Source organism: Platichthys flesus, chromosome 2 (assembly GCF_949316205.1).
Source record: "Platichthys flesus chromosome 2, fPlaFle2.1, whole genome shotgun sequence".
Classification (NCBI taxonomy): domain Eukaryota; kingdom Metazoa; phylum Chordata; class Actinopteri; order Pleuronectiformes; family Pleuronectidae; genus Platichthys; species Platichthys flesus.
The window spans coordinates 10,966,899-10,994,425 of NC_084946.1; the positions used below are offsets into that span (position 1 = coordinate 10,966,899).

General features: G+C 43.6%; 1 protein-coding gene across 2 annotated transcripts; it reads right to left on the bottom strand.

The window, feature by feature from the left end:
• Nucleotides 1-765: 765 nt before the first annotated feature.
• LOC133962519 (RNA-binding protein Musashi homolog 1-like) lies at nucleotides 766-26,997 on the bottom strand. Of its 2 annotated transcripts, XM_062398155.1 has the most exons (15): nucleotides 26,789-26,997; nucleotides 26,183-26,223; nucleotides 25,351-25,432; nucleotides 25,133-25,217; nucleotides 16,233-16,274; nucleotides 15,650-15,742; nucleotides 7,750-7,798; nucleotides 7,112-7,194; nucleotides 6,749-6,866; nucleotides 5,793-5,843; nucleotides 5,574-5,654; nucleotides 4,945-5,001; nucleotides 3,604-3,663; nucleotides 3,229-3,383; nucleotides 766-3,107 (listed from the first exon to the last, which is right to left on the bottom strand). In XM_062398155.1, exons 1-15 carry the CDS (start codon nucleotides 26,911-26,913, stop codon nucleotides 3,066-3,068), a joined length of 1,164 nt encoding a protein of 387 aa, XP_062254139.1. In that variant the 5' UTR covers nucleotides 26,914-26,997; the 3' UTR covers nucleotides 766-3,065. The 2 variants fall into 2 exon arrangements, with proteins under 2 accessions (XP_062254139.1, XP_062254147.1); XM_062398163.1 differs by lacking the exon at nucleotides 5,793-5,843 and having other exon boundaries at nucleotides 26,789-26,995.
• Nucleotides 26,998-27,527: the final 530 nt, after the last annotated feature.

Here is a 27,527-nt window from a genome sequence, read left to right on the forward strand (position 1 = left end):
TAATCTATCCCACCAATCAACAAACAGATTGATCACCATAGCTACAGCCATAGTTTGTAATGCGGCTAAAAACAAGTAATGGGCCCTTCGTGATGGTAGAGTCAGAGGCCTGTTGGTTATGAGAAAGGCTTGCATATATGACACCAGGGTCACGGCAATGCTTAGAGTAGACGTCAATGAATGCTATGGTCAGCTATCTTAAATGTTATATAAGTATCTTACTAAGTATTATTTTGACTGCTTAATGCTTTTGGGGAATCAATCTCTTTGAAAACTTGCTTTCATCCATGTCTGTGTTGTCCGAAATAGCTCATTGCACAGAATGAAGAGCAGCACAAATGGTTAACTTGGACTCTGCAGGCTGCTTGATACTATAAACACAATTACTAAAGTTTTGGTTAAACCAGAGAGCAGCTTTAACGCCACAGATTAGATTTTACTTTAAAGTTCCCACCATCCATTAAATGTCAGAGTCCTATTAGGCCTTTGTAATAGAGGTTTGAACTATTTGGGGTCAATGTTCATTTTAGTTTAAGTTTTCACGGAAAATCGGGAATCTAAAGGGGAGGGGTGTCATTTTATAGACATCCACTAGGGCTCACAAAATTCTGACAATACCTACACCGTGAAGTTTACTTTTGAAGTAATTTATGTAAACTGTGAAAAACGCATTTTTTTACATGCCGTCAGTGTTGTGATATCAGTGTTTAACTTTGTATACACTGTCAAATGTACAAAAAAAAAAAAATGACAATCGTAGTCAAATGCTTTAGAATAATTTATTAGGATTTTAAAATTGAAACTGTCAGAAAAAAACAAGGAGAAAAGAAAAGCATTGCTGTAAAGCTTGGCAGAGGACAGCCCAAATCTTCAACTTTAACTGAGCTTGTGTGGAGCTACGAGCTCCATTCAAAGCATTGGCCCTTTTCCTCACATCAACACAAGAAAAAGACATCATAAAATCAATATACAAGGGGAACAAGATCTTCAAACAGAAAAATATAGTTTCTTTTTTTTTTCTGAAAATAAGTCTTAATGCCGCAGAATTATCCACACGTCGTCTGCTATTACCAATAATAGTACTATTTTCATTTGTAAGGTAAAAAATAACTTATTGCTTTATTGTAAGTTAAAAAGTTACAGTGTTGGTGTCCAGCAGTAGTTTTATGTCGTGTCCCAGGTGGTCTGACAGAGGAGCTGCTGGCTGGATCAGGAAGGTTGCTGCTGCGGCTAACGTCACACAAGAAGGCTTAACAAATGGCCGACTTTTTTTATTTTTCTGCAAATGTTGAATTTGTTCAAGCTTTTTTTTTCTTTTAACGTTTCCTGCCAGCCAGCGTCATCTGTACTGAGGTCCTGCATCAGAGCCGACCGGGAGCGAGACCCTGTTCGATTTGTGGTTCCCTGCCCAGGCCCCCTCTGTTCACCACTACACGGAGCAGCAACGGTCGATAAACAACAACATGTCGGATCCAGAGGAGCAGACATTTTTTAGAACTAAATACGAAATGGGAGGGAGGCAGGGGAGAGGAGCAGATGAGCCAAAATGGAACAGGGTGATCTTTTCTTTTTTTTTTCAGTACCAAAAAAAGGCAATCGAAATGCTCCTTCGTTGCCGAAAGTAGTTCCATTTTACACGTTGATGTATGCACACAACACTCACTCACACACACTCAGATGCAACCACATGCACCTTCAATAGTGATAAGAGGACAGAACGTGACCGTGATGTTTTCTACAATTGCTTCTCTGAGAATGTCCTTCATTTTGTTTTTCGCGGTGGAAAATCCCGCGTTAAAGAATAATAATACAAAAAGAAAATTAACAAAAACAACAAAAAAACATTGAGAAGTGAATCGCACAAAAAATATATAATATTTTCAAAAAAGAGGAAGTCAAGTCAACCCCTCCCCCCCAACCCCGTGAACCCGTGATTTCTCTTGTTTTAAGGTTTGTTGCTCCTTCGCAGTCTGTCGACTTCATTTGAAGTAGAAATCTGGTTCACCGTGGTGTTAAAAACTATAAAAAGTCAACGTTGCTTTTCCGTGAAGTAAAGCGAACACAGCAATGACTTAGTAACAAAAAAAACCTTTTTCTTTTACTGAACAAATGCGTCAGACAGAACTCCTGCAGGCAACGCATGAGCGGACTGGCCAACAACGTACACATAAACCATTATGCATACTGATAAAAAGTAGTGAGATGACCACACAAAGTAGTACATGACGTCCTGCTGTTATCCCTATCCAAACCAACCAATGGCATGCCAGCCGGTTCAGTAAACCCCTCCCCATATCAGCAAGCCCCACCCCTTTCCTCCCACACCCACCCCAACCTCTATATACAATATCTTACAGGAAGACATAAAAACATTGCTTTAAAACCAATTACAGAATAAAATACCTTACAGATTATCATTATTATGTCAATATTAATAACAATATTACAAAGGTTTTGTTTTTAAAGACTACCAAAATATACATTTTAGGTTTTTTTTCTGTGTTTCCGTGAAGCTTCAGTTAAAAAAAAGAAAAAAACTGTTGTTGGATTTGTTCTTCCTTTGTTAAAAATGTTTTTTTTTCAGACAAACACCCATCTCACGCGGTGTTTTCTCCCTCTGTAACAGCTTTCAAAGATTTCATGATGAAACGACATGTAACATTGAAATAAAATTATTATTATTATTAAAAAACTCAATAGTCCTCTGTGTCTTTGTCAAAGATGACAAATGTTTCCTCGGAGATCTATTTTTTTTTTTTTTTTTTTTTTCGAGTTTTCTTTTCTCAGCATCAAAAGAAGAAAGAAGATGACAGCGGGTGGAATCTAGTTATCAGACTACGTGAGGACAAAACAAGGAGCGATGGGGACGTTATGTCGAAGTGAGATTAGTACAGCAAAACAAGAGTTCAGGATTTAAAAAGATATTCAGTCGGTGGGTGGAGCCACAGGGAGCCCGGTAAAGCCTGTGGCCGGCCAATCAGGTTGTGCCATCAGTGGGCAGCCAGCATTGTGATTGGCTCGTCAGCAGAGGAAGAGCCCCCCCATCTTCAGTGACCTGGGTCGCCTCAGTGGTAGCCATTAGTGAACGCAGTAGCAATCAGAGGACCCTGAGGAGACACACACACACACACAAAGAATGAATACACTTTCTGTTCGCTCATTCATGCATGTGTGTATGTGTGTGTGTGTGTGTGTGTGTGTGTGTGTGTATGTGTGTGTGAGACCTACCCCTAGACCGTGGCCGAACCCTGAACTGGGGGCGGGGCTGGCAGCGCTCATGTAGCCGCCGATTCCTGAGTCCTGATTGGCTGCAGCATACAGGTCAGCCATTGGTCCAGGGCTACTGGTGCCCAGGAAACCAGCTGTGCGTGAAGGGGTGGAGCCTAAGAGACAGAGGAGACAAGTCAGGCCTCCAGGCACATACACACACATACATGTCTAAAAATATTCTTTTATTTGTCCAAGCAGGCCAAGCTACCTGAGGCAAGCATACAAATATGCACAAGTAGACGTGGTTTGTCTCAGTGTTTCTCTCTTTCTCTGTCTCTCACACACGCACACACACACACACACAGGCACAGACACACACACATACATACATACCTCTAACTACTGCTGCTGCAGCGGCTGCTGCCATTGGTCCATATGCAGTCAGAGGAATGGCTGAGGATTACAGCAGAAAGCCCAAATGAATGTACAACTCACTGTTGATCTCTCCTATGTACTCATAAGTAACAATCTACAGCGCGGTGTCAACATCCATCACACATTTTTCTTTGAGTTAAATCCAATCGGTCAAGGAGTTAATATCCTAAAAACCATCTGCACCGTTGATACACCGTCAAACCACAGGGTTCTTTAAAGGGGCAACAAAATAATGTAGTCGAGATAAACAAGGATGACATTTACGGCATGGATGCAGTTGCAGCTTAAAGCCACTGGATGGCGGTATAAATGGGACAGAGCTGCTTGAAGATCAGGGGAGATACTCTTTTGGACAACACAGTTTGTGGTCTAGGAGAAATTCACAAAGTTCAAAAGCATTGTAAACAGGTATGTTACTGAGATAAGTTTGAGAAAGTTCTGATGAGTCATTAAAACCTGCTCGCAGTCTGTTAAATACTGCAGATTATGTGGGAAAGTACAACACAGAGGAACTTTTAAATGTATATTTTGATGACGAGTGAGTGTAAGAATTAAATCATCAACAAATCTAAACAGTGGAGATGAGAGTGTGAACGTTATTTTAGCTTCTTTCTTAAATCAAAACTGTGTATTAATGGCCGACAGTGTTGACCTGAACTAAATATAGAACCATCCCATCGGAGGATGTAGGTTTAACTCTTTCCACCTTACTCACTTTTTGTTCAAGTTTTTGGTACTTTCTATCCCCTTTAATGTATTATAATTTAAAAAAAAAAAATTCTTTTCTCTCGGTCCATCTGTGAAAGTCACACTGAGCGGCTTTGTGAATAACTCTATGCTAGTAACTTTAACCACCATTTAGGGACGACTCCTAAGTCAGATGAGACGCTTTGTGAATTCGACTCCAGGTTTCACAGACAGAAGGTCTTTGTAAGTTCAAAGGATCGTTTGTATGACACAGAATCACAGACTTATATCGGAATGTGTTTTCACAACAGCTGAAAAAACACCTGGAATGATCGCAGGAAGTTAGGGCCCATTGTAGTAAACTAATACTATTCTCATTACAGGAATAGTCACATGTTCAGACTAAAACCTCATGTTTGTACTGACTAGTGAAGAAATTTAAAAGAAAATTTCATGAAAAATTGTATTTAAAATGGGAATAAACAGGACGATGTAAACATAGCCGTAGATCTGTGAAGCTAAATCCTATTTAGAAGCAGCTTCATTTGACTTTCTGCTGCTAATTATTTGTTTTTGTCTCTTGGGGCGTTGGAGGAGTGAGGAGCCACTAACCTGCCAGCTCAGGGTGCTGGGATGATGTCATGAGGGGGGTTCTCTCTAAATGGAATTCTAGAAACAGAGACGGTTGGGGAGAGAGGGAGAGAGAGAACTTTATAAATACAGCCCACATCAACCCACCACACTACAAAGCCACATTCACACAAACACACATGTGGCCACTGCCTGACGCCAACAAGGAAGCACAAGAAGAGAAAGTCAGAGATCTATGGTGAGAGAGGACAGGAAGGTAGAGCCGAGGAAGAGGCGGGGCGACACGGCGAAATGAAAGGGGCTTACATAAGTAGATCAAATAAACACAGAAGAATAAAAGGAAAAAAAAGATTACAAATCGAAGGACGAAAATCAACATTAGCGACTTGAGACATAAAGAACGTCTTTTAGAGGAGGAGCGCCAGAAACCATTTCAAAATGAAACCCTCAAAGCATCTACAAGCAGCCTGAGAATCCACTGATGTTAAGCCTGTGTTTACGAGTGGGTGTTTGTGTGTGAGTCCATAGAGCGAACACAGTTCATCCCCACAGGACCCACAGCTGAATCAATTACATGTCACAGCCTGCATCGTTCAGCCCGTGTCTTCTGAGAGCAGAGGGAACTGTGCGTGAGGTGTACACAAACGGACCTGGGAATTGATAAGTGTAGCCAGGCGCAATTCCAGAGTAGCTGCGGCTGGTGTAGGTAGTAGTCTGAAAACCTGGGTAGCCTATAAGAAGACACAAAATCAGCAGTTTGTTAACACACACAGGGGAAGGAGGTACTTCATGACATTTGAATAAGTACTGAGCTGCTGGTGAGCTTTGACATAAATACATGATATATGAATAAATAAAAACTAACAAACCTAGCCACATGTTTGGAGTAGTTGATAGTTGTAGATGTTCTCTTTTTGGTTCTGGAATTATTTGAATCACATATACTGAGTTTAAAATGTATCCTAGTTAGAACATACGAGTTTTTTTTAATAATCAACATCATCATCATAGTATTTATCCTGTATGTAAGAGTCCATGTCACGTGATGCTACAGCTGATACTTAGACTATGGGGACAATAGTACAGTGCAATCTCAAATGTCCAGTAGAGGGAGCCAAACAACTATAAATGACATCAGTATAGCACTTTTTTTCTTCATTTCTCTTTTCAAGAGATATTTTTACTCCACTGAGCAGAACTGTGTCGTCCTTCAGTGTGTGACCTCTAAATTTCTTAGATACACAGTAGGTTTATTCATAGGAAATTTGCCTTTGAGAATCAGCACAGACAATAATATTAATCTAATCTAGACCTTTAGATCATATCAACTATTGGAGGAGGTATTTCTAAAAGGAAACCCCTTTTAGAAATACTAGATGAAAGGAGCCGTAAAGGATATTTTCATCATGATGTGAGATTACTTTTATATAACTGCACAACGACAATAAACAATGAAGTGAAAATAACATCAATATATGTATACACGTCATATATGTATTACTCTACTCAATTAAATAGCTATTATCATTTCAATCATTGATATTTTTCCTCCAACAATTATGCAAACTCTTCAATTATACAAATCAAATAGTAACTTAACAGGGCTAAACGCAGAGATAACTGTGACATTACAAGATATTTGATAAAACAGAAATGGGTTGTGTTGACCTTCTGATCTGAACAACAACACATTCTTCTAATGAATAAAATATCTGAGATGGTTATCAATGACTGGCACTTTAAATGTGAATATTTCTATGAATGAACTTACACATACTTTTGATACTGTGTATTTGCTTCAGGTATATTTGATTTTGGATCTTACCCAGCATGCCGATGCCCAGCATGAAGGCGTCCATCCCATAAGGCATCACTCTGGAGCGGCCTCTGGCTGAGCCTGTCGGTGTCATCACCTCCTTGGGCTGGGCTTTCTTACATTCCACCTGAAACATAGGAAGTAAATGATAATTTAATAACAAGTACTACTAAGATTGAATCAATGCTTACACAAAACTCATTATCTGACACACTCCTAAAGAAAACCCTAACACCACTGAGCAAATAATCAATATGTTTCTTATCAATTCAAGTACAATAGATGAAGAAAAACTGCAAAACTACTGAAGATTTAGTGTTTCAATGATATTAAGCTCTTCAAAGAGGGTGAGTTGAGGAAATGTGTCAGTACCATTTTGTTGTTGATCTCATGGAAGTGAATCTCACACACTTTCTCCACCACATCCTCACTCTCAAAGGTAACAAAGCCAAAACCTGGAAGACACAAACACACACACTGACTGTAATTCCCACACTTGTTTGTGATATCCTACAGATTGTTACAAGGACATACAGTTTGTAGAGGAGACCCTACCACTCCCGATCTCAGCAATTATACTGGAAATAAACTCCATCCCTTGTCATTACTGTGAGCGTGGCTCGCTCTGTCAATCAGGTGTTGACATCATGGAGGATCAGGTACAGTATATCTGTCCTCTACCAATGATCACACCCCAGTTTCTGCTTCTCCCCCTCCACCCTCCCTCTTTTCGTCACTTCTCACGTCTCATTAAGTTACTTCCTCGCCTGTAAGCATCCTGACCCCGCCCCGCGACCCTCAGCGGGCGCTGCACTTCTGGCTCACTGAGAAAGGACAGAGATAAATGAAACGAGGGGAAGCCGGAGGAGAAGGAGGGACAAAACAATGTGAACGGAGAAATATTCTGCTATTCTTTCTGAGGAGCTTCACCTAATTACTCTATCACGCTGTTCCCCTCCATTCATGAGGACCTGTCTCTGGATGTGTCGACAGTTACTCGGTGTACATACCTCTGTGTCTGTTGGTTGTTTTGTCGAACATGAGCATGGCATCGTCAACCTGTGAGAACAAAGCGGAGGATAGATGAGCAACGACATATTAACACACACACACACACACACACACACGCACACACAGACCATTACACAGCATGGGGTGCCATTGTCCCTTTTTAGCATAGAAGTTAGAGGGGAAAGCAGATGGAGAGGGTGGGGGGGTCGAGGGAGGGAGGGGTGACAGGTGACAAAGGAGAAAAAGAAAAAAGAATGAGGAGAGAGAGAGAGAGAGAGAGAGAGAGAGAGAGAGAGCGAGAGAGAGAGAGAGAGAGAGAGAGAGAGAGAGAGAGAAAGAGAGCGATGGGGAAATGAGGGGGAGCTGTATAAAAATAAAATACAATCTATCATCTGGAAAAGGAAGAGTTTATGTGCACGAGAGGAAATTCTTTTCCCACTCTTAGCTCCATCTTTTCTCTTTTCTCCCCCTTTCATTCGCTCACCCTGACTGTCTTTCTTCCCTTCTCTGAAAAGTTTACTATTACCATGGAGACCCTGAAAAGAATTTCAATTAGAAGAACTTGCCCACCCCCTCCACAAACCCAAACTCATTTCAATGAGAAGAAAGGAGTGAAAAGAGGGAAAAGAGAGGGAAAGAAAGCATAAGAGAAAAGGGGGGGAAATAGTGATGAATAATGGGGTGATAAATAAAAAAGATAGAAGGTAAAGTTTTGATAGAAGATAGAAAATCTCTGAGTGAACACTTTTGAAGAGAAGAGCAGAGGACAAAGTGAACCTGGGTCTTTGTTAACACGCTCTCCTTTTATTCTCCTTCTCCCTCCACTTTCCCTTTCTGCACTCACTCCACTGCCCTATTCATATTCCTTCTCCTCCTCCCCCCCTTTCACCCTCTCTCTTCCCTTCCTCCCCCACTTGTCCTTCACTGGCAGGAAAGTTAGCAGCTTCTGCTCCGGCGCGCGCGAGAGAGAGAGAGAGAGAGAGAGAGAGAGAGAGAGAGAGAGAGAGAGAGAGACAGGGAAACCAAGGCCGGGATCGCTGGAGAGATAACTTTGGCTTTTTTGGCTATCCTGGGGAAAAAAACCCTCACACAAATCTGTGGTGCAACCTGATGCGTCACATGGAGACACATGTCCAGTATGACAACATGGCTATTTTCATTAGGCAGCGAGCACTGAAACTCAAACCAGTGTAACATGAGTGGCAGAGGCCTTTGGATGACCAGACCATCCGATTTCTAACCTTTACCTCGTGAGAAAAGCACACAACTACACACAGGCGTCTTCGAGACTGATTGAGATCGCGTCTGTGTGCGTGCGTGTGTGTGCGTGTGTATGTGTGCACCTGTGCAGGTGAAAAGGTCCCTTATTCTTTGCCAAATGATGAATATGGAGTGGTTTGAGATTGCTTCTACAGCCTCCATGACCCTGTTAACTCTCCTCCTTCTCAATGTATAGCATGGACACACACTCACATGCAGAGCAGCGCCCCCCCTCTCTGTCCTTCATTCAGTTTTAAAGCCCCCCCCCTTTCACCCTTCCGGTCGTCCAAACTCAATGACACAGCAGAGAGCCGGGGAACAGGACAGTAAGTAGACAGCTGCGAGCCAACATGTTATCATAGGACTAGAGTTACATGCACGGCTAGCCCTCCTGTTAGCATTAGCAGCATCTATTCTGGAGGGATGGTTCGCACGGCCGCTTCCAGGGGTTTTAGCTGTGCTGCTCCGAAGCCAATTTTCATTTTTTAAGCAGGCACAAACAGATTATTTGTGCTGTGGGGTCAGGCTAATATGGTTAGCCTTATTGTCTTCCATGAGAAAACAAGGGTGTGCTGACTGGTAAACGTGTGTGAGCTTATGCTGTGGTCGCACACCGGTCCCCTTGCCCTTGCCAGAACCAATAAGAAGATGCTCTCCGATGTCCACTGCCCAGGGTGCTGTAAGACAATCTGATTGGATAGCTGTGGGGGTCGGAGATTGGCTTAGCAGTGGCTCAGTCGCTAACTGCTCAGCATGCACGCGGAGAGTGGAGAAAAGTTAAGGTCATATTCTCATGAAGTTGGGCCCCTTCTCTCAGATGAAGGGTTAACTGTGCAGCCTCCGGATCGCAGCAGTAAAACATATCCAGGTTTTATTGAAGCATGCTGCTTTTGTCTGAAGAACAAGTGTTTGCTGGCAAGTCCATAACAGGTTCTTTCCCCCAAGATTATGAAAGGTGGCATTCACATTTTTTCCCTGCTGCCTCCTCACATCTAGCTCTTTTATTCTCTCTCTCCCCCGCTCTCTCTCTCTCCACAGCCATCTCTCTCTCTCTCTAAACAGGCCAGCAGACAAAGTGCTCAGTCAAGCCTCCTAATCGCCAGCTCACATGGGTGAACGGAGTCCTAACTTTTCCCGTCTGGTCTCTCCACATGCTGCACTTTTCATCTTTTCCACCTTTTTCCTTCACTTGCCATTCGAACATATTCTCCTGTTTTGTTTTAAAAGAGCTTAAGAGGGGAGGGCTTCCATTTTATGAACTCTGCAATAGAAATGGTAGCTAGATGGTTACTTTTTTCTTACTTGATGTCTTGCATTCTATAACCCAGGCTAATCAGTTATATAAGTCATTTCATCATAAAAGTACAGAAATTATGTTATACATTTCCCCCAAATGTTGCTAAATCGACACATAAAAGATATTAATCTAATAGATTTCAAAATTAATTGTATGTGCCTTAACACTCGATAAGTTATTTAAACATTTTACTTTTACTGCTGTGTTAACCATATTCCCATTTTTCTCAGCTCCTTTCATGCCACTCCCTGGCACCACATAAGGTTGTTGACACATATTTTACCGCACGTAACAAAATGTTAAGACGTCCTCACAGCCTTACGACGTAATGAGGTGTAAGATGGATGCCTTGGCTTTCTGTGGCAATAAGAATGATTGTTCTTACTATTATGATTTTTCATTTAAATCATGCAAACAAAAATCTCCCCAACCAGTCAGGGGCCATCAGCAGATTCATGCTACTTCTTTAATGTAAGGTACTTTCAGGAATGCAGTACAGAGGCTGGAAAAAGTCAAAACTGGGAATTTCCTTTGGATTAAACATAATTGACTGTGTGACTTAAATGCCTGTTATGCTAATCATCAAATCACCAAACTATCAGCCTGATTTCCTGTGTAAAACACGTTTCTCTGATCCACACAGGCTCCACATTCACCGTTAGCAGGACGGAGGGAGGTGTTCTCAACTCTCCACCAGTTTGAGGGGGGATCACAAGACCTACATCAAACATGGCTGCTGTGGTCTCACTGGTGCAGGGGCATTCAGCAACAGGAGCTCGGACTTGTTCTGTTAGGGGAACCACTCGTAAACACACGCCTTCAACCCCTCACTTTGGTCCATAACACCTGATGTGTGGAGTCCAGTCTAATGAAGTTTGCGTAAGTGTGCTTTCAGAAGTGTACTTCAAACAAATTGAATCAAAGAGATGCCGAAAATGCATAGTGCATTCTGTGTTTTCCTTTGCAAGGCGGTGCCACGGTATGAAAATAAACAAGGCGCCGGGTCCCACTCCATCCCGACCTGCACCTTGCAACCAGGCTCGGACAATAAACAAGAAATACCTCCTGCTCGGCAGGAATGCACTGTGGGATCGGCGCTATCCATGATACAGCTTTGGTCTCACGTGTCCAAACAGTCCAGATATCCCCCTCATCCTGCGGAGGGAATGTTGTCTTAGATACGAGTGTCTGTGATCACCAGGGAGAAGTGATTCGGCACAGAGCTGCAGCCACTTTCAATAAAAACACGCTCCGGAAAACACGACACATGTCACAACATCCACCTTACAATGAGTGTGATGCTCACACACGTCATCCTGGATCCACGGCCCCAAATAAGAGGACGTCTTCCTGCTAATTCCTCAAATGTGTGTCTGTATGTGGAACTCATATCTCTGTTCTTCTTATCGGCTTCACATGTGCCATGTGTATAGTAAATGGCTTAGGGAGGAACAGTGACGACAATTTGGACATGGGATACCTTCGATATTGATTAAATTTGAATAAACCAGTGCTCTTTAGAAGTCAGTGGGGGCGGGACAGGGTGCCTTCAGTTGAGCATCTCTTATTCTGCATCCTCAGATAAACTACAGCTGTGGGTGGTAACTGGCGGCCTGCAGCCAATCATATCTGATATAATTTCGAAAATCTGTATTATTTAAATTCACTATATGGGACCATGTTTATTTGCACCGTATTGGAGCGGTCACAGGTGCTGATCTCCACCATGGCAGCCAGCCTCATAGACTAATTTCCTCTTTAAATATTGTCTTCAAAGTAAAAGCATAACATTGGTTTGAAGATTGTGTCGAAATAGACGCCATGCCATGTTGACAGAATTACCCATATTTAAGTATATCATTAACTGTAACATCTTCTGATAAACACTCGGCACCTTGACTATAAAAAGCTCTGCACACAACGTCCAGCACACAAACAATAAAAAGTGAGGACGACTCGCTAATGACCAGGAATAATTCTGAAGTCGCTCTGGAGCTTTAACAAGAGAACAGAACATTCCAAACTGGTTAAGAATGGACACAGGCTAGTTATTTAAATCTGAACCAGTACCTGAGTTTCGGTAATGACCCTGAACATGAGGCCAGCAGAGAGAAAAACATGGGCAGACACGAGGCAGAGGGAGCTTCGTGCTGTTAATTTTTTCCAAACCATTAGGCCTATGTCCTTGAGCAACACTCATTTTCTAACGGTCCTGCTCACTGGTCAACAGCAGCAGAACCACACACACACACACACTCACGCACGCACGCACACTTAGTGTTTGTGACAAGAGGATCACTGGCTGTGAGTCTCGCTGTCTCTCTGTATCTGGACAAATGTATGCAGCCTCGCCTCCCTCCGCCGCCTCCATGATGCCACTGTCACACACACACCCATCTTTCCATTCATGCAAATACACACTTCTCACGCATTTTTAAAGGAAACAAAACCCACACACACACACACACACTGGGTTACAGCAGGACAATGGGCGAAAGCAGGTCACCACGGCAACAAGCTGAGAGGGAATGGAGCAGGGTGTGTGTGTCTGTATGGGATGGGAGGGGAGCTGGTGTCTGAGGTACAGCTTTTGGATATGGTGGTGGGGGGGCTGTTACAGGAGCAGCTGTTGCATTTGATTGGTTCATATTGAAGAGCCTGAACCCTAACACAGTCCCAAGCCCCCCGAAGTGAAGTTCGCTCAAAACGAACCCTTTCCTGCATGACCGACACGTTCAAACGTTTACAGCCCATCAGATTGCTGTTTTCCTCCTTTTCATCTCCACTTTCCTTCCACACTATCTCAACATTCCTCCTTTTCTCTGCCCTTCAACCCTTTCCGAGTTCCCCTCCCTCTCCCTCCATGGGGGGCTGCTTCTTCCCTTTCAGTCCCCCGCCATCTTCCTCTCCTCTCGCGGCTTTTTTTTCTCTTCCTCCCTCTCCCCGGCCACTCATCTGTCTCCACAGCATGGGTTTGCCTTTCACCACATTTCATTCAAAGGGGGCAGAGCAGGACAAACGTATGGAGGCTAAAAAACACAGAGATCTGATCGGAAAAGAGTCAAGTGGCCGACAAAAGAGATAACCTAACAAACTAAACTAACACTAGAGCACCCAGAGCAGAACACAGATGACCACACTGCTTTTCCCCCCTCTTCTCTTTTCTTTGAGTTCTTTCTCTCTTTCAGTCCCTTCTTTCACTTTCAACATCTGGCACTTTTCTCACCACCTTTTACACCCTGCGTGTAGCTTTTGTTGAGCAATGACTCGAATGAAAGGGGGAAGTTGACTAGAGTTTGAAAAAAAATCAAAACAATTGCTTCTCTGTAAATTTGCTTATGAGCAGAGGAACGATGGAACATGAGGAAGGCAAGACAAGACGAGTACAGTTCATCAAAGGTCTATTAGAGCAGTGATTCCCAACCAGGGGGTGCTTGTTCTCCGTGGTAGTATCTGCGGTTGCACAGTGTGTAGGTGGAAAGATTGTGAAGTAGCACAACTAATTTGATGAAACAGACATTTTAATTTGATTAAAAATGTGTGTCCACACACTGAGTCAGCTGTAACAGCCAATCAACACAAATTAAAACTAAATGTGTGCACAGACCAGTTAACAAGTAAATGTGGGAGCAAAGAAAAACATTTATCTAAGAGTAAGAGACCGTGGGAATAGTGAGCTAAGTGATAAATGATTCATATAGCTAATAGTAAGTATACATAATTGAAATAGTCAGCTTACATTAATGGAAAATGGGTTGAATCAGTTAAAAGGAGAATGGTTAAAACAATTTTGGCATGAGATAATGGAAAGCTGAAATGTCTGATTGATAAATGATTGAAATAATATTCATTGCCAAACAGCTGGCATCATGAGGAGCGACCACGGGGGCAGAGGGTGCGGCCGCCCCCAGGGCCCCACGCTTAGCAGGGCCCCCACTGAGCTGGATGTTTGGCAGGACCACAGCAGCGGATGTCTGACGGATACTGACTGAAAGTTACAGTTGCATTGTAATTGTGTTTTTTTAAGATCTGGCGCGGTGGTAACAAGGAGACAAAGTGCACAGCAGGTGATTTAAACTCAAGAAGCAAAAGAGAATGAAGAGTTAAATGTCATCCTCTGCCCCTCTGACGTGTGGTCTAGCTTGTTGTCTGATGATAAAATAGATAATCATTCATTATGTGATATATTTGATATACTACAGTTAAACCACAGCTGGTAATGAGTCAGATTGTTAAATGAATCAGTTGTAACTCCATCTCTGTACCTGTCTGTGTCACTGCCTGTGGTGTTGTCAAGCTTCTACTCAAATGGGCTATAGTATCTCTGTAGTATGTTTGAATGGGCTTTGTAGAGTATTGCACCACTGTGTTTTCTCTTATCGTAATGTTATGCTGGTGTAAGAGGCACATGGCACAGATACAGTGCACTTGGTTGTCCCCGTCTATATTTGGCCGGCCACTAGCACCTTGTTTTCTTTCGTCAGTTCTTCAGACAAACTGGCCCCGTTCTAGGTTTTCTGAACCTTTGGTTTGGCTTAATAATTAGTGTTTATGAATAGAATATATCAGTGATTTTACAGTTGTGAATTTAAACAAAACCTCATCTTCTAGTTCTTATAATTAGCTAACAGACTAATGGTTAAAATAGTTCTTGTTGAAAGGAAACTAGTTGAAATATTCACTTGAAAGTAATAAATTAGATAGAAAATAGTTTTATTTTGTTCTAATTTGTTTGTTTGCTAGTAAACAGGATTACGCAAACACTACTCAACCAATTTCCATAAAGGGGAGGGTCATGAACTAAGGAAGAACCTAGTAAATTAAAATTTTGGTGTGGATCATGATTTTTTTCTTCACGTTCAGTAACATTCGCTTTGATTTATTTAGAATGATTCATGGATCCTAATGAAAAAACATCAGACATATTCAGGGGACTGATATTTATGAATGTGTGCTATTCCGTGGTGTTCTACTGAGTGTCATTCTAGTTAGCAAATGGATTAACAATTTAAATGTAATGGATAAATTGTTGAAAACTGTTGACGTTTCAGGTGGAAATAGTAAGAATGCAAAGTTGACCAAACTGGCCAAAGATACGAAAATCAATAATTATTTCATAAATCCATCTATTAAATATTTATACTGTTTATCCTTTAAGGGTTATGGAGAGCAGGAGCCTAAATAATAATTGTATCCACTTTCAGTTTAAATAGATTCAGCCGTGTCTATGTAGGGGCGACCAGATTCAGACAAGTCAAGGTCGGGAACCACTGCATCAGAGAAAAGACAGGAGCTTGTCACTGAGTGGCTACAAATAGATCCCAGATTTGTGTATGGTTCACCTTTCCAAACTGGTCGAAGTATTGCTTCACATCTTCGATGGTGGTATTGACTGACAGCCCTCCGACAAAGATCTTCTTTGTCCTGGTCACCAGCTAGCAAAGAGGAAAGAAGAAGAAGAAGGCATCGTTTACCACTAATCACATTAGAAATGGGGGGGGGGCAGATGCCTCTGATAAAGAGACTTAGTGTTTGTTTGTGTTTGTCTAATCTCAGAGGTTTCTAAAAGCTCCTCTGAGCAGTGAGGTTAATTCTCTTCAGTGCAGGTCTGAGCTCAAAGCAGTGTGTGTGTGTGTGTACGTGCGTGCAGGTGAGTGCTCAATAGTGTGTGCAAGGACACAAAAAAGCATATGTGTGTGTGTATGTGCACGCTGTTGGCTGCTGATGGTCGGGGTGCAGGGTGGGGGGAGGATGTTAAGGTCAGGGTACGGGGCCACGGTGTCAGGCTGGACAAGTGGATTGGCGCTCCTCCCTGGTCACGTGCCTGACTCTAATCCTAGCCAACCAGGGCTGAGTAATTGGGGGTGACACATGACATCATCATGACTCCTCCTTTAGCCGTTAACCCCTTCAGGGCACACTCACCTTGGGCTGGGCCCGACGGGGAAACGCCACTTTAGGGTCGATCTGTAGAAGAGAGATGAGATAAAATAGTTAAAGTTATTAAAGGCAGTGAAACACATTATTATTATACAATTCCATTATTATCAGAACACATATTGTAATGGCGTACATATTTCAAGATCCTCTATTATTGTTGTTTTTATGAATGATTATAGGGGGCCAGCAAGACTACATTACACATCTGGATCAGGAATCCCAGGGATTGGTGTTTTTTTTTTCTTTTCATTTTCACTGTTTTCCCAGGGAATAATTCATGGATCTGAATGAGACCAATCAGACTAATGATATCTATAAATGGGTTATGTGGTGCAGTTGATTGACTTTAACTGTTGCCTTGGCCGAGTTATGTTCTCGGCTGAGTGACACTCAAGTTAAAAAATTATAGTCGAAATGTGCAAAAATAACGATTTCAACACTTAAACCTCCTTATAGTTTGAGGATCCAGAGAACTCAACCATGTATGTGTACAATAATTCATATTGTTTAATGCTACCAAATAAATGTCCTTGTTTCTTTCTGTAGAAACGTACTAAAATAAAAATCTTTCTGACTGAGACAAACTTGGCTTGGCTTGCACATTTTATGAAGTAGATAAAATATTACACTTTACATTTATATAATATGGGCTAAGCATTTATATATTGTGCTGTATATATTGCTTGAGTTTGCCGAAAGATCATTCACAGAGCAATATGAAGTTATGTTTGTTTGGGGTCAATTAGACAATAATAGACATAAAACTCAAACTCCTTCTGTTTGAAAAACAACAGGAATCCAATTAGACGTACTGGGGATTTGGGAGCAGTGGTGCTGTATCAAAAGAGCTGTCATCAACAATCACAAACACGTGAAGCATATGAAACTCCATTGTCCTCTCCAAGATCCCACACATTTGAAACGCAGACGTGGGAAAAACGTCATCAGGTCAAAATATAAATCAATCTTAAAAGTCTTAGGGTTTCATCTGATAAAATGTGAAATGTGTTTTTGAGCAGTTAAAGGGTGACAGAGACCTCCAGGCAACCAAAAAGAGGTTACGGGTTATTCAAAACTGAAGTTGTGCCCTGTGAGACGTGGAGGTCCACCCTGCTTAAGTTTCTTTAACAAAGACAGCACTGGATATATATGTTAGTGGTCGATCCTGTTGCTGCAAAACCAAATGAATTATCACACTGAATCGGCTACTGCACTGAGCCTGAGTCTGAACCATCTGAAGGCCTATAAGTCCAGAAGTAGAGCATATGCAAATCTGTAGAGTATGTATAGTAGCCCCTTGTTTATGCAAGCCCCCTCCTAAAGAAAACCTCCAAACCTGCCAGCCAAACAAACAGGCGAGAGGACGGAACACACAGCGAGTTGTGAATGCATACATTCTCTGAACTAAATGAGTAACAGCACCAACCTAAACAGGCCGAAATCCGAAATGAGCATTTAATATTCTGCCCATAATTCAGATGGAGATATCTATTTTTTCTAAACCTCACAAATCCAGACAACCCCCATTTTGGATTAGCCAGATTTGACTGTATCCATATTTCCGCTCACGAAACGTATCTGCACTGGTCAAGGTTACAGATACAATTAGAAGCAAATGAGGTTTGAACGAGCTGGCCTTTAATAACTCTAAATATGCAAAGCCCGGCCTGGCATTTTAAAATTGTGTGGAATCTCGTGTTACTCTCAACCGAGCCAACATGAGAGATTTTAGGTCACAGGGCCTTGTAGTGTATTATGGTCTTAGACTTCCATCTTTGTTCTAGTAATTGGATGTGTGAAGTGAAACCCCTTGTGTCTCTCGCTGCCGCCCGTCAGAGGTATTGGATTGATATTGGCGACTAAAAGGAGCCTATCAAACGGGCCAGAAAGAAAGTACTTATAATGTGAACAACACACACAATTCAAAGGGTTGATTCAATATCCAAAACAATCCTCTCATCTCTTCCCTATTATATCTCCCTGCTCCCGGTGACCAATCCTGCGAGGACCTTTTAAGTGCCGCAGATTAACCGCTGCTTTCGGAGAGCAATGACACGGTGTAACTAAGATGCAGCTGCAACGTCCTTGGATGGCAGGAGGACGTTGCACCTTCAAGTGGGGACACAAAGACGTGAAGTGTCGTGTCACCTCCAGCTGGTCTCAGCGAAGAGAGACAAGGACACGTGATGGCCACCAGAGAGTGCACGCACAAACAGCGGCAGCCCAGCGTTCACTTACTGGATCTGTGCTTAATGGGCCGAGCGTAACATAATATACGTGTGTGGCTTCATGCTGTACACTCACAAGCAAAGTGACTTACTATATGTACCACATGCTTTTTTTAACCTTCAATAGAAACTAAACCGACTACACAGCAAAAGACACAATGGTCTCAATGGCTAACAAAGGAAGCTGCTTTTGTCTAATACAGTCCTGTCCATCTGTACTAGACTGAAATAAGCTGATTTTAAACTGTACAATTGTCTTGAGGCATACATTCAAGAAGCATTAGAGAAGAGAGAAGCTGCCGTGACCTCTGAAGAACAACACAATAATACAATCAGAGAGGAACACTGCGTCATAAACACTGTACTGTGTCACCTTCTCTACCTAGGCAGTTCATTGTTATATAGACAATGCTACACACCCTAACCTAACCTTAACAAATCAGTTTGCGAGAAACGCCACGCAACATGGCCGGTGGTTCTTCATCCCACCTGAAAGCGCTGAGAGGTAACATACTCTTGTGTCCAGGTCAGGCCACCTGCCTTTAACCGTTTTAACAAGACTAGAGTACAGGAGCCGCCCCGAGGCGATTATGTGGCACTGACGCAGGCTGTAAGCTGAAAGTGACAGCGAGGAGAAGAACCCAACACAAACATATGGCTGCAGTCACGTACCAATGATCGCCACAGTAAATACAGAAGAGTATATTCATAAGGAAAACAATATTCAACAAACACAGACATCCAAAAGCATTTTCACTAATTGAACATTTTGAAACCATTTTGTAACATTAATTTCCTATTTAATTCTGATTTGGATATAACGCCATTCATACATTAGGAGTGGTTGATCAAGTTATGTGTGCAGTATATTTTAACAGAATTAATATATATATTGCGATATACTACTGCATTAACTGCTTGTGGATTAAGTAACTGAACACTAATTACATGTATTTGACCTATCTAGAGAATTATAAACCTCAAAAATAGGTAGAAATAACTTTAATAACAGAGATATTAAAGAATGATGTGATTTAAAAATCTATAAGGGTCAAAACATTCCTCATGGTGTAATATTGACCACTGATACTACACATGTTGACACCAGTATTTCATAGAAGTTCTTTAAACAACCTGGAATACAGAAGGTTACCAGCTAGAATAGGTTAGGCCTAATGCAATATCTGTAGTAGTGCTACTACAGCTACGGTCATGCCATGCGGTTAAAAAAAATCATTCCACTTCAGTGAAGAAACAGAATAAATCTATATAACGTTTTCTACATCTGGCTGTATTCAGAGAAAGGCAACAATAGATGAAAAACTACAGCATCTATCAGATTAGCCTCGAGGAAGACAAGATAGGCCACAAAGCAAAATAGTGAAACGTCTTAGCCAGTCACCGTGTGCAACACTCAGACGTAGCTCTTCAGGAGGAAGCCTTGAGATTTTTCAAGAAGTGGCTGTGTAAAAGTCACAGTCCCAATCAGGACCGGTGACAAGATGTAACCACACAGCCGTTCCTCCTCCACAGAAGAAACGGCTGGAGAAGAGTTATGACTGAGTGTCGGTGAAATGGTCTGACTAGCATCCTGCTTCATGACATCCAACCTCCGCTTAATCTAAGCAGCGCAGTGGCGGCAAGAGCCTACGGTAAGATTTCTGTTTTTAGTGGTTTAGCATTTGAGACTAATCTACGGCCAATAGTCACCTCACGTGGCCCAGCGCGTCCACCAGTGTTACAAACTGGAAAACAAAAATAAAATAATAGAATGTCAGATAGATAGATAGATGGATAAATGGAAAGATGGATAGATGGATAGATGGATAGATGGATAGATGGATAGATGGATAGATAGAAGAGGTAGGAGAAACAGCACAGGAAGAAAGAGCAGGCATTCATTTGGAAAACAGAGCGAGCCCATGAGAAAGTGGGCCTGTCCAGTGTAGCGGTGCGGCGGGGCCGTCCCAGCAGGCAGCCCCTCTGATTCCATTAATTAACAGGACAAAGAGTACAAAACAGATGGGCCCGTCGAGGAACTGGGGCTCCCGTGCTACCCCCACAGGCATGCATACATACATACGCACACACTCACAAGCCCCCACATAATGTAAGCCCCCACACATGTAAAATGACACACATACAGTATGTAATTAACATGGGCGAGGACAGACCAGTGTACACACATACTATCCACCTCCTTCCACGCCACCGCCAATGAACATATTTGTCGTAATGTGTCAAACCACATGTAGACATTTGGGCTCAGACAACCTGCCAAGACATCAGTGCAACAAAATGGCACACACGTTCATAAAAAAGGCTCCACAGGCCGCCCCATTATGTGCAATATAATCAATATAAGCGCAACAAAAAGCTAGAAACAGAGGAGGGGGGACAAAAGGAGTTGGCATGTCAATGCCTGCACACCCAGTGAGAGAGAGACTTAGTTTGGGCCCGGGCCAGCAGGGTCAATCTGCACAGCTGAACAATGGCACAGTAATTAGTTAACGAAGCTCACTAATGAGGAACCCCCCAACCCAACCCTGCCGCTACCCCGGTAACCCAGCTTGAGTGCGTCGCCGCGGCGGTTGAGTGCATTGGCCGATGGTGCTGGTGCTGGTCAGGCCCAGTTTGTGGCACGACCACAGAGCGCCCTGGATCCGCCCTCCGAGCCGGCCCAGGCTTTATCCCCGGATATGAGGCCAAGCATGGACTCTCGGAAACCCAATCCAGTTTGTTTCCTTCAATCCGATTAGTTGCTTTTCAGATCCATACTAATTACAGCACAGGAGCTGAGCCTCCCTCCCTCTCTCTTCTCCTCTACCTTCTCCAACCCCCCTGCTCTTTCCAGTTTTGTCCATGTCAGCATTAACAGCTAATCTCCAGTCGGGAGCCAAAGGAGATACTGCTAGCAAACTGAACTCTCCACTAACCAGGTGTTAGACCAGCAAAGACGTTGACAGTGTAGTGCCAATGGTCCTCTGAGGCTGCTACTAACATATGTTGTTGCAGCGAAAGTAGCTCTTTTAGCGCCATACTGATGGCTACTGCTACTGTCCCTCCACAAACAGTTGGGCCTATGGCCACAACACGTCCACAGGAGCAAGTTTAAATAAATAAAAAAAGTATGTATGGAACCTATTTTTTCCATTTCCTGTTTATTTTCCGTCTGAAGCCCCTTTTCCACAGGTCAAAAAACCCACTAACACCCACTTACATCTGTGTTTTGTCTACAATACACAGGATATGGACACAATCAGTGTTCATTCAAATGATTCTCCTGTAAAAACAGGATTTTATTTTGGTAGTCTAGAATCTTGTTGTTTTTTATATTTTGGAAACCATGTGCAACGGCCATTTTTTTCTCCATATCGTGCAAAATGTTACTCTGGCAAGACAGGGAGGTAAGAGAGCGCCTCAGTTTCTGGCAAGTTCGTGACATTGAACATGACTCATCAGGAGAAAAACTGAGAGACAAACTCCTCTACCAGCAGTTGAAGATGGGTCATTTGCCTTTTATTGGGTTTACAAAGTCGACACCTGCTAGTTATGGCGTAATTTGTAAAGGATGCCCGTTGAAAAAACATGCAGCATCAATGAACAAATACATCATCAAGCAAATAGCGTATAAAAATAATAAGAAGAATAAAAAATGAATCACTGCTTAATCAAATACAAACATAAATTCCCCCTGCACTTATCCGAGTGAGTGAGAAGAACTGGTTTTGTCTTTCTTCTCCTTCCCGTAACTGGTTCCAGTAAACTATCTCTGAGAGAAAACAAATACCAGTTGTGCCCTTCTTCTCTGTCCAGAGAAATACAACAGCACAGCACTGCCCCGAGGCCACACTCTGTCCTAACAGGAAATCTGACCTCCAACCAAAACAACAACCTCAAACAGAGCTCACTCTAGAAAACAAAAGACAGCCTCACATTTGTTGTATTTATATTTTCAGGGCACGCAGGTATTGTGATGCAAAATCTCAGCCCTCGGCTTTGGTGTTTCTAAATGGTGCATTAAACTATACTGATGTAACAGGACTGTAAATGTTTAATACAACTTGTAACCAGTGCAATGGACCTTGCACCGGTTAATATAGTTTACTTCTCACCCTGTGTCTCTGGTATACATCCTTTTCATATCCACCTCCCGCGCCTCTTCTCTTCCTGCTTCAGGACTTGTAGCCTCTTTTCTCATAAACTAAAGGCTCAGCATAAAAATAAAAAATCAGAACACCGAGTCGTCTTTCTCACTCCAGAGAGGAATGTCTTCCTCAAATCTCATGCTGATCAAACAATACAGTGGAGCGGGGAAGGGGAGGGGGCGTCCAGGTGTGATGCAGACTCAAAGTGCATGAAAATATAGAAAGAAAGAAATATATAAAATAATTATGTGTTAGCTGTGTGACAGAGGGTGACATGGGCCCCACAAAGCTATGCAAGTTATTACAAATATTAATTCCACCTCCACAGAATTTGACCCGAAGTTGACTTCGAGCTGCAGCATTTTATTTACCCCAAAAATTATAATTGAGACCTTCATTCATAATTTGTTTTAAATACAGATGTAAACCATGCTGCTAATACACTGGTTCTTAAATGGGGGTAACAAATTTAAATACATGTGTTTAAATATTTATCTTGTGTTGTTCTTTCATGTAACTACATAGAAGTGTAAAATGGCAAATTATTCCAAGTTACATACATGAGGGGTCCCTTAAATATTTTGTATCTTGTTGGGGGTCCTATATCAAGAAAAAATGGGAAATCGTTGGCCTAATACAGTGGTTGGAGCCGGGAATGAGTAGTTTTGCTGCTGCACAACATTTGGGGATCAGTAATATTTTATATAGTGTCATTGCATCGGTTTAGACCAAATAAAATTAGCCTTAAGTCAGTGTAGCCCTTATCTATAAAGTGCTGGCAAATCAAAGATTGGCAAACACATGAAAAAGATAAATTTTTTCAGACATCCCAAAGTGGAACGACAAAATGGCAACCATAGCCTTGTGATAAAATGCCTGGTTGGATAAATGGCATGGTGCGCTGCTCGCTCCACTCGGCGCTACCATAACAACCTGAGCAGCCAAAGCTGCAGTCGAGCCGCTAACATTATTATTGTTTAGACTTATGTAGTGTTTTGGTTTATAATAGGGCAACGCCTAACCCCACCAGTGGCCTGCCAGGCTGAGTCTCCACAAGCCTCCAAACCTGTGTTCACATAACACACACACACACACACAAATGGCCAGGCTCCCACAGGCTTCAGCAGTACCTGGTTTTAAGAGGTAGCATGACTCACTAAGTAACACTTTACAGTTGCAGAGTCACGTCCAAGACGACTGAAAACTCTGAGCCATTACCTGCAGCAACACTCATTCTGTCAAAAAAAATCCCAGTTTGACAACTTTCTAAATATTAATCACCACACACATTATCAGCAAAGACACACAAGTAAAAAGGTCTGTCGTGTTTTAGCATTATCTGTGTGTGTGTGTGTGTTTCTGTGTGTGTTAGAGCTTTGCTGAGCCAACCAACCAAGCCTATAGTGTCTTGAGTTAATGCAAACTAGCATGGAAGTTGTTATGGCAACATAAGTCCCATCAGGCTGTGCAGTCGGTAACAGCACCGTCTCCTGTGGCTGGCATCACCCCCGGCAACCGGCCTGCTCCCAACAACTAACCAGGTCTACCTCTCTCCACCCAGGGGCTCTGGTGACTTTCTATGCAACCGATTTCCACTCTCAAATAATCCTATTGTGTGTGTGTGTGTGTGTGTGTAAGCTGTAAAGGAAAGGCCACAAGCTGACAAGGACACACCCATAGCCCCATTCCCACAACCCATCTACATGACCAAGACAACAACATCCACACTCTCATAGATATTTAAATCAGAGTCGGCGGCTTCCACCCTCGCCAAACTCCAAACCACAGGGAGTCACACTTGTTCTCCAGCCGGTGCGCTCTATAGGTGAATGGTGCAGCTAAACCGCGAGCTGGTTGAGCGCTCTGAACCGATTTGCTCCATTTAAAACATTTGAATTTTCCTGGGTCGGTTTAGGAGGGGGAAACCCACCAGTAACATGAGCTGTTCGGGCACGTCCTCTACAAACACCAGCCTCTATCTACAAAACATCACTATTCAAATCCGACTAAACCTCATCTGGGACCTTACAGGCGCCCCCCAACCAACATTGCTGCCCCAACTTTTTATTTTCCCCAAACTTGTTTTTCCCTCCCTCCTCTGACAGTCTCCACCACCAAACCTGCTGCTGTTATTTGCTATTTGAAGAAGAAAAAAAAAGTAAGAGGGAAAAAACGTGTGAGCTCTGTGTATAAACCCTGTGAGGGTTTTGCAGGGGCTCCTTCCCCATTCAGGTCCCCCAGGTAACCATGGCAATGAAGTCCAAGAAAGAACGCTTTCATGTTGGCGCCCTGAACCGGGATTTGGAGGGGGAAATGAGCAGAGAGGAGGAGGAGGAGGAGAGGGGGCTGCTCAACTCCTCAACTTTACAAGCCATTCGGTGCATGGGGAACAAAATGGACCAAGGGGAAAAAATAAACCAGCACACAGAATCTGACTGGGAAAAGTTACCAATGACCAGTTATAGTGGCACCAGCCTGCAGCTGTCTCCATGCAGGGGCCAGAACTCACCGTTTTGGAGTCCAGGTCGTGTCTGGTTTGCGCCAAAACCTTTTCGACACCGTCTTGGTCTGCGTATGTTACGAACCCGAAGCCCCTGTAAAAGACAAAACCAGTTAAAGTCCATGAAATCAGAACGCAAAGTCACATACAGACGCATCGTGGAGAAGCATGGCAGAGCATGAGGCATCCAGTGATAGGACGGCGGGGCGCACACGCCTCCTTCTTACCTCGACCGCTTGGTAACGGGATCTCTCATCACCATGCACTCCTTCACCTCGCCAAATTTACAGAAGTACTCCTTCAGCCCCTCTGCGGACACAGCAAACGGGGATCGGGGTTAAACATAAATACAAAAAACAGGCAGCAGCGAGAGACGAACAGGCCGTGTCCCGGCTGAGGTGATGTGGCTGGAGAGAGACAATGGGTGTCGGACCACGTTGTGTTTGTGTCCCTCTCCAGCTCCAGCACGGGCACCTCCAGCCTGGAAGGCCCTGCGGAGCTGGGGGGACGATCTGCTGCTGCTAGCTCTGCCACAACAACAGCAGCAGCAGTGACGGGGTAATAACGTAACGGGAATAAAAAAACTGTATTCACGCGTCAGCCTTATACGCACGGCTCTTAAAATAAATGAATGGACGCAGCGGAGCGCAACAACGAGGAAAACAAGACGCGCAGCCTGGGCTCCGATAGGATCTGAACTTCTGCGTAACCACACAACAATCGATCACCCCCCCTGCTTGTAATTATAAGTGCTAATGAGTGCACATGCAGGAAACAAATCCAGACAACTCTATGTATGTGTGTGTGCACGCCTCTCCAGTGTTAATCCCCCCTCCTCCTCCTGCGTCTCTCTGCAAGTCTAAACCCTGAGATCCTGATCCTCATTGAATACAAGGCTTTGATTCAACTATTTACTGTGTTTCTCCTCAACTTCAGGAAGCTGCAGTGTAACGCGGGAGCTGTAATTACGCCACATGCATGATGGGAGATAAAATAAACAAACAAACAAACAGAAGGCGTTCATTGAGACTTGTGAAAGTAGCGTGCGGGACAGCTCACCTTGTGTCGTCTGCCAACTCAGACCCCCGATGAACATTTTGCTGAATGGAGAGAAACAGAATGTGTAAGTCACACGCACATACACACACACACAATAACACATACACACGCGTCTTTTTTACTGCACGGCCACATAGCACACATCCATTGAAGGGCGGAATTGTGCGTAATTACAGCGTCAATAAAAGTAAGAAGAAAGCATCGGCCATGTTGCGAAGTCACCAATCGGCCAGTCGGGCCGTTATAATCCCCCAGAGGAGGAGAGGAGGGAAAAGGAGAGGTAGAGAGGACAGAGAGGGGGATTGGATTTTCCATTGGATGGAGGAGAAGTTGCGATGTGGCCTTGTGGAGGAAAAGCGAGATAAATAAACAAGCGTGAAGGAGGGAAAGAGCGGCGGTGCGTCCCTGTCTCCTCCGCGGAGTGAATCCATCCCACACACACACACACACACACGCGTTCACACACACACGCAGCGTGCTTGTCTTTTGTCTCGGCGCGGCTCCGCTCCCGCACTGAACTCAACTAAAGTCCAAGGTGAACTCAAACCGGGCCGAGGCGAGCAGGAGAGCGTGGAAAAGGGCATGCGGGCGCCCGGAGGCCGTTACCAGGGGTCGTGGGGGGAGTTGTCCGTGCCGGAGGAAAGGCTGCTCTGGCTCCCTTCCGTGTCCATTCCGCTCTCGGCTGGTGTAATTCCCGCACTGTGAGGCGAGGAAAGGCAGTGGAGCTCCATTCACTGCTGCCGCTGTTGCCGCTGCTGCTGCCGCTGCTCCAGACTCAGGGGCGGGCAGCCGAGTCGAGGAGGGAGGGGAGGAGAGAGGGGGGACGGAGGGGAGAAGGGATGGGGGTGGGGTGGCTGAAAGGAGGAGGGGTGAGCGGGGAAACACACACACACACACAAACACATGCATGTAGGCATACGCGCTCGGAGAGAGAGGCTCCGCCCCTAGCTCATTTCCCTGTAGCCTACCCTAGCCCTCGGATCACCCCCCCCTCCCCCCTCCCTCCTCCCTTCTGCACGTTGCCTGCCTTTATTCATGCTGCCACTCTCTCTCTCTCTCTCTCTCTCTCTCTCTCTCTCTCTCTCTCTCTGTCTCTCTCTCTCTCCCTCTGTGTAGTGTTTCCCCGCCGTTCATGTCATTGGCTGATCACAACAGCATGGCCCATTAAAAGCGTTTTGAATGGTTCAGGGTTTAGCTTTTTTCTCAACACAAGATGCTACAGCAGTGTGATGACACAAACGCACACTAAGCAACACATAATATGACAAAAATGACCACATGATAAGACTTATTATAAGCCTAAGAACAACCAGTGGCCTAGCCTGTAGATTTCAATTGTTGTTGT

Excerpts from the sequence above, each read along its gene's own strand:
- LOC133962519 (XM_062398155.1), bottom strand. The coding sequence starts at position 26,913 with ATGGAGCTCCACTGCCTTTCCTCGCCTCACAGTGCGGGAATTACACCA. Across the intron at positions 26,224-26,788 it reads AACTCCCCCCACGACCCCTG|CAAAATGTTCATCGGGGGTC; the intron begins GTAACGGCCTCC and ends CTCTCCATTCAG. Across the intron at positions 25,433-26,182 it reads GAGTTGGCAGACGACACAAG|AGGGGCTGAAGGAGTACTTC; the intron begins GTGAGCTGTCCC and ends CTGTGTCCGCAG.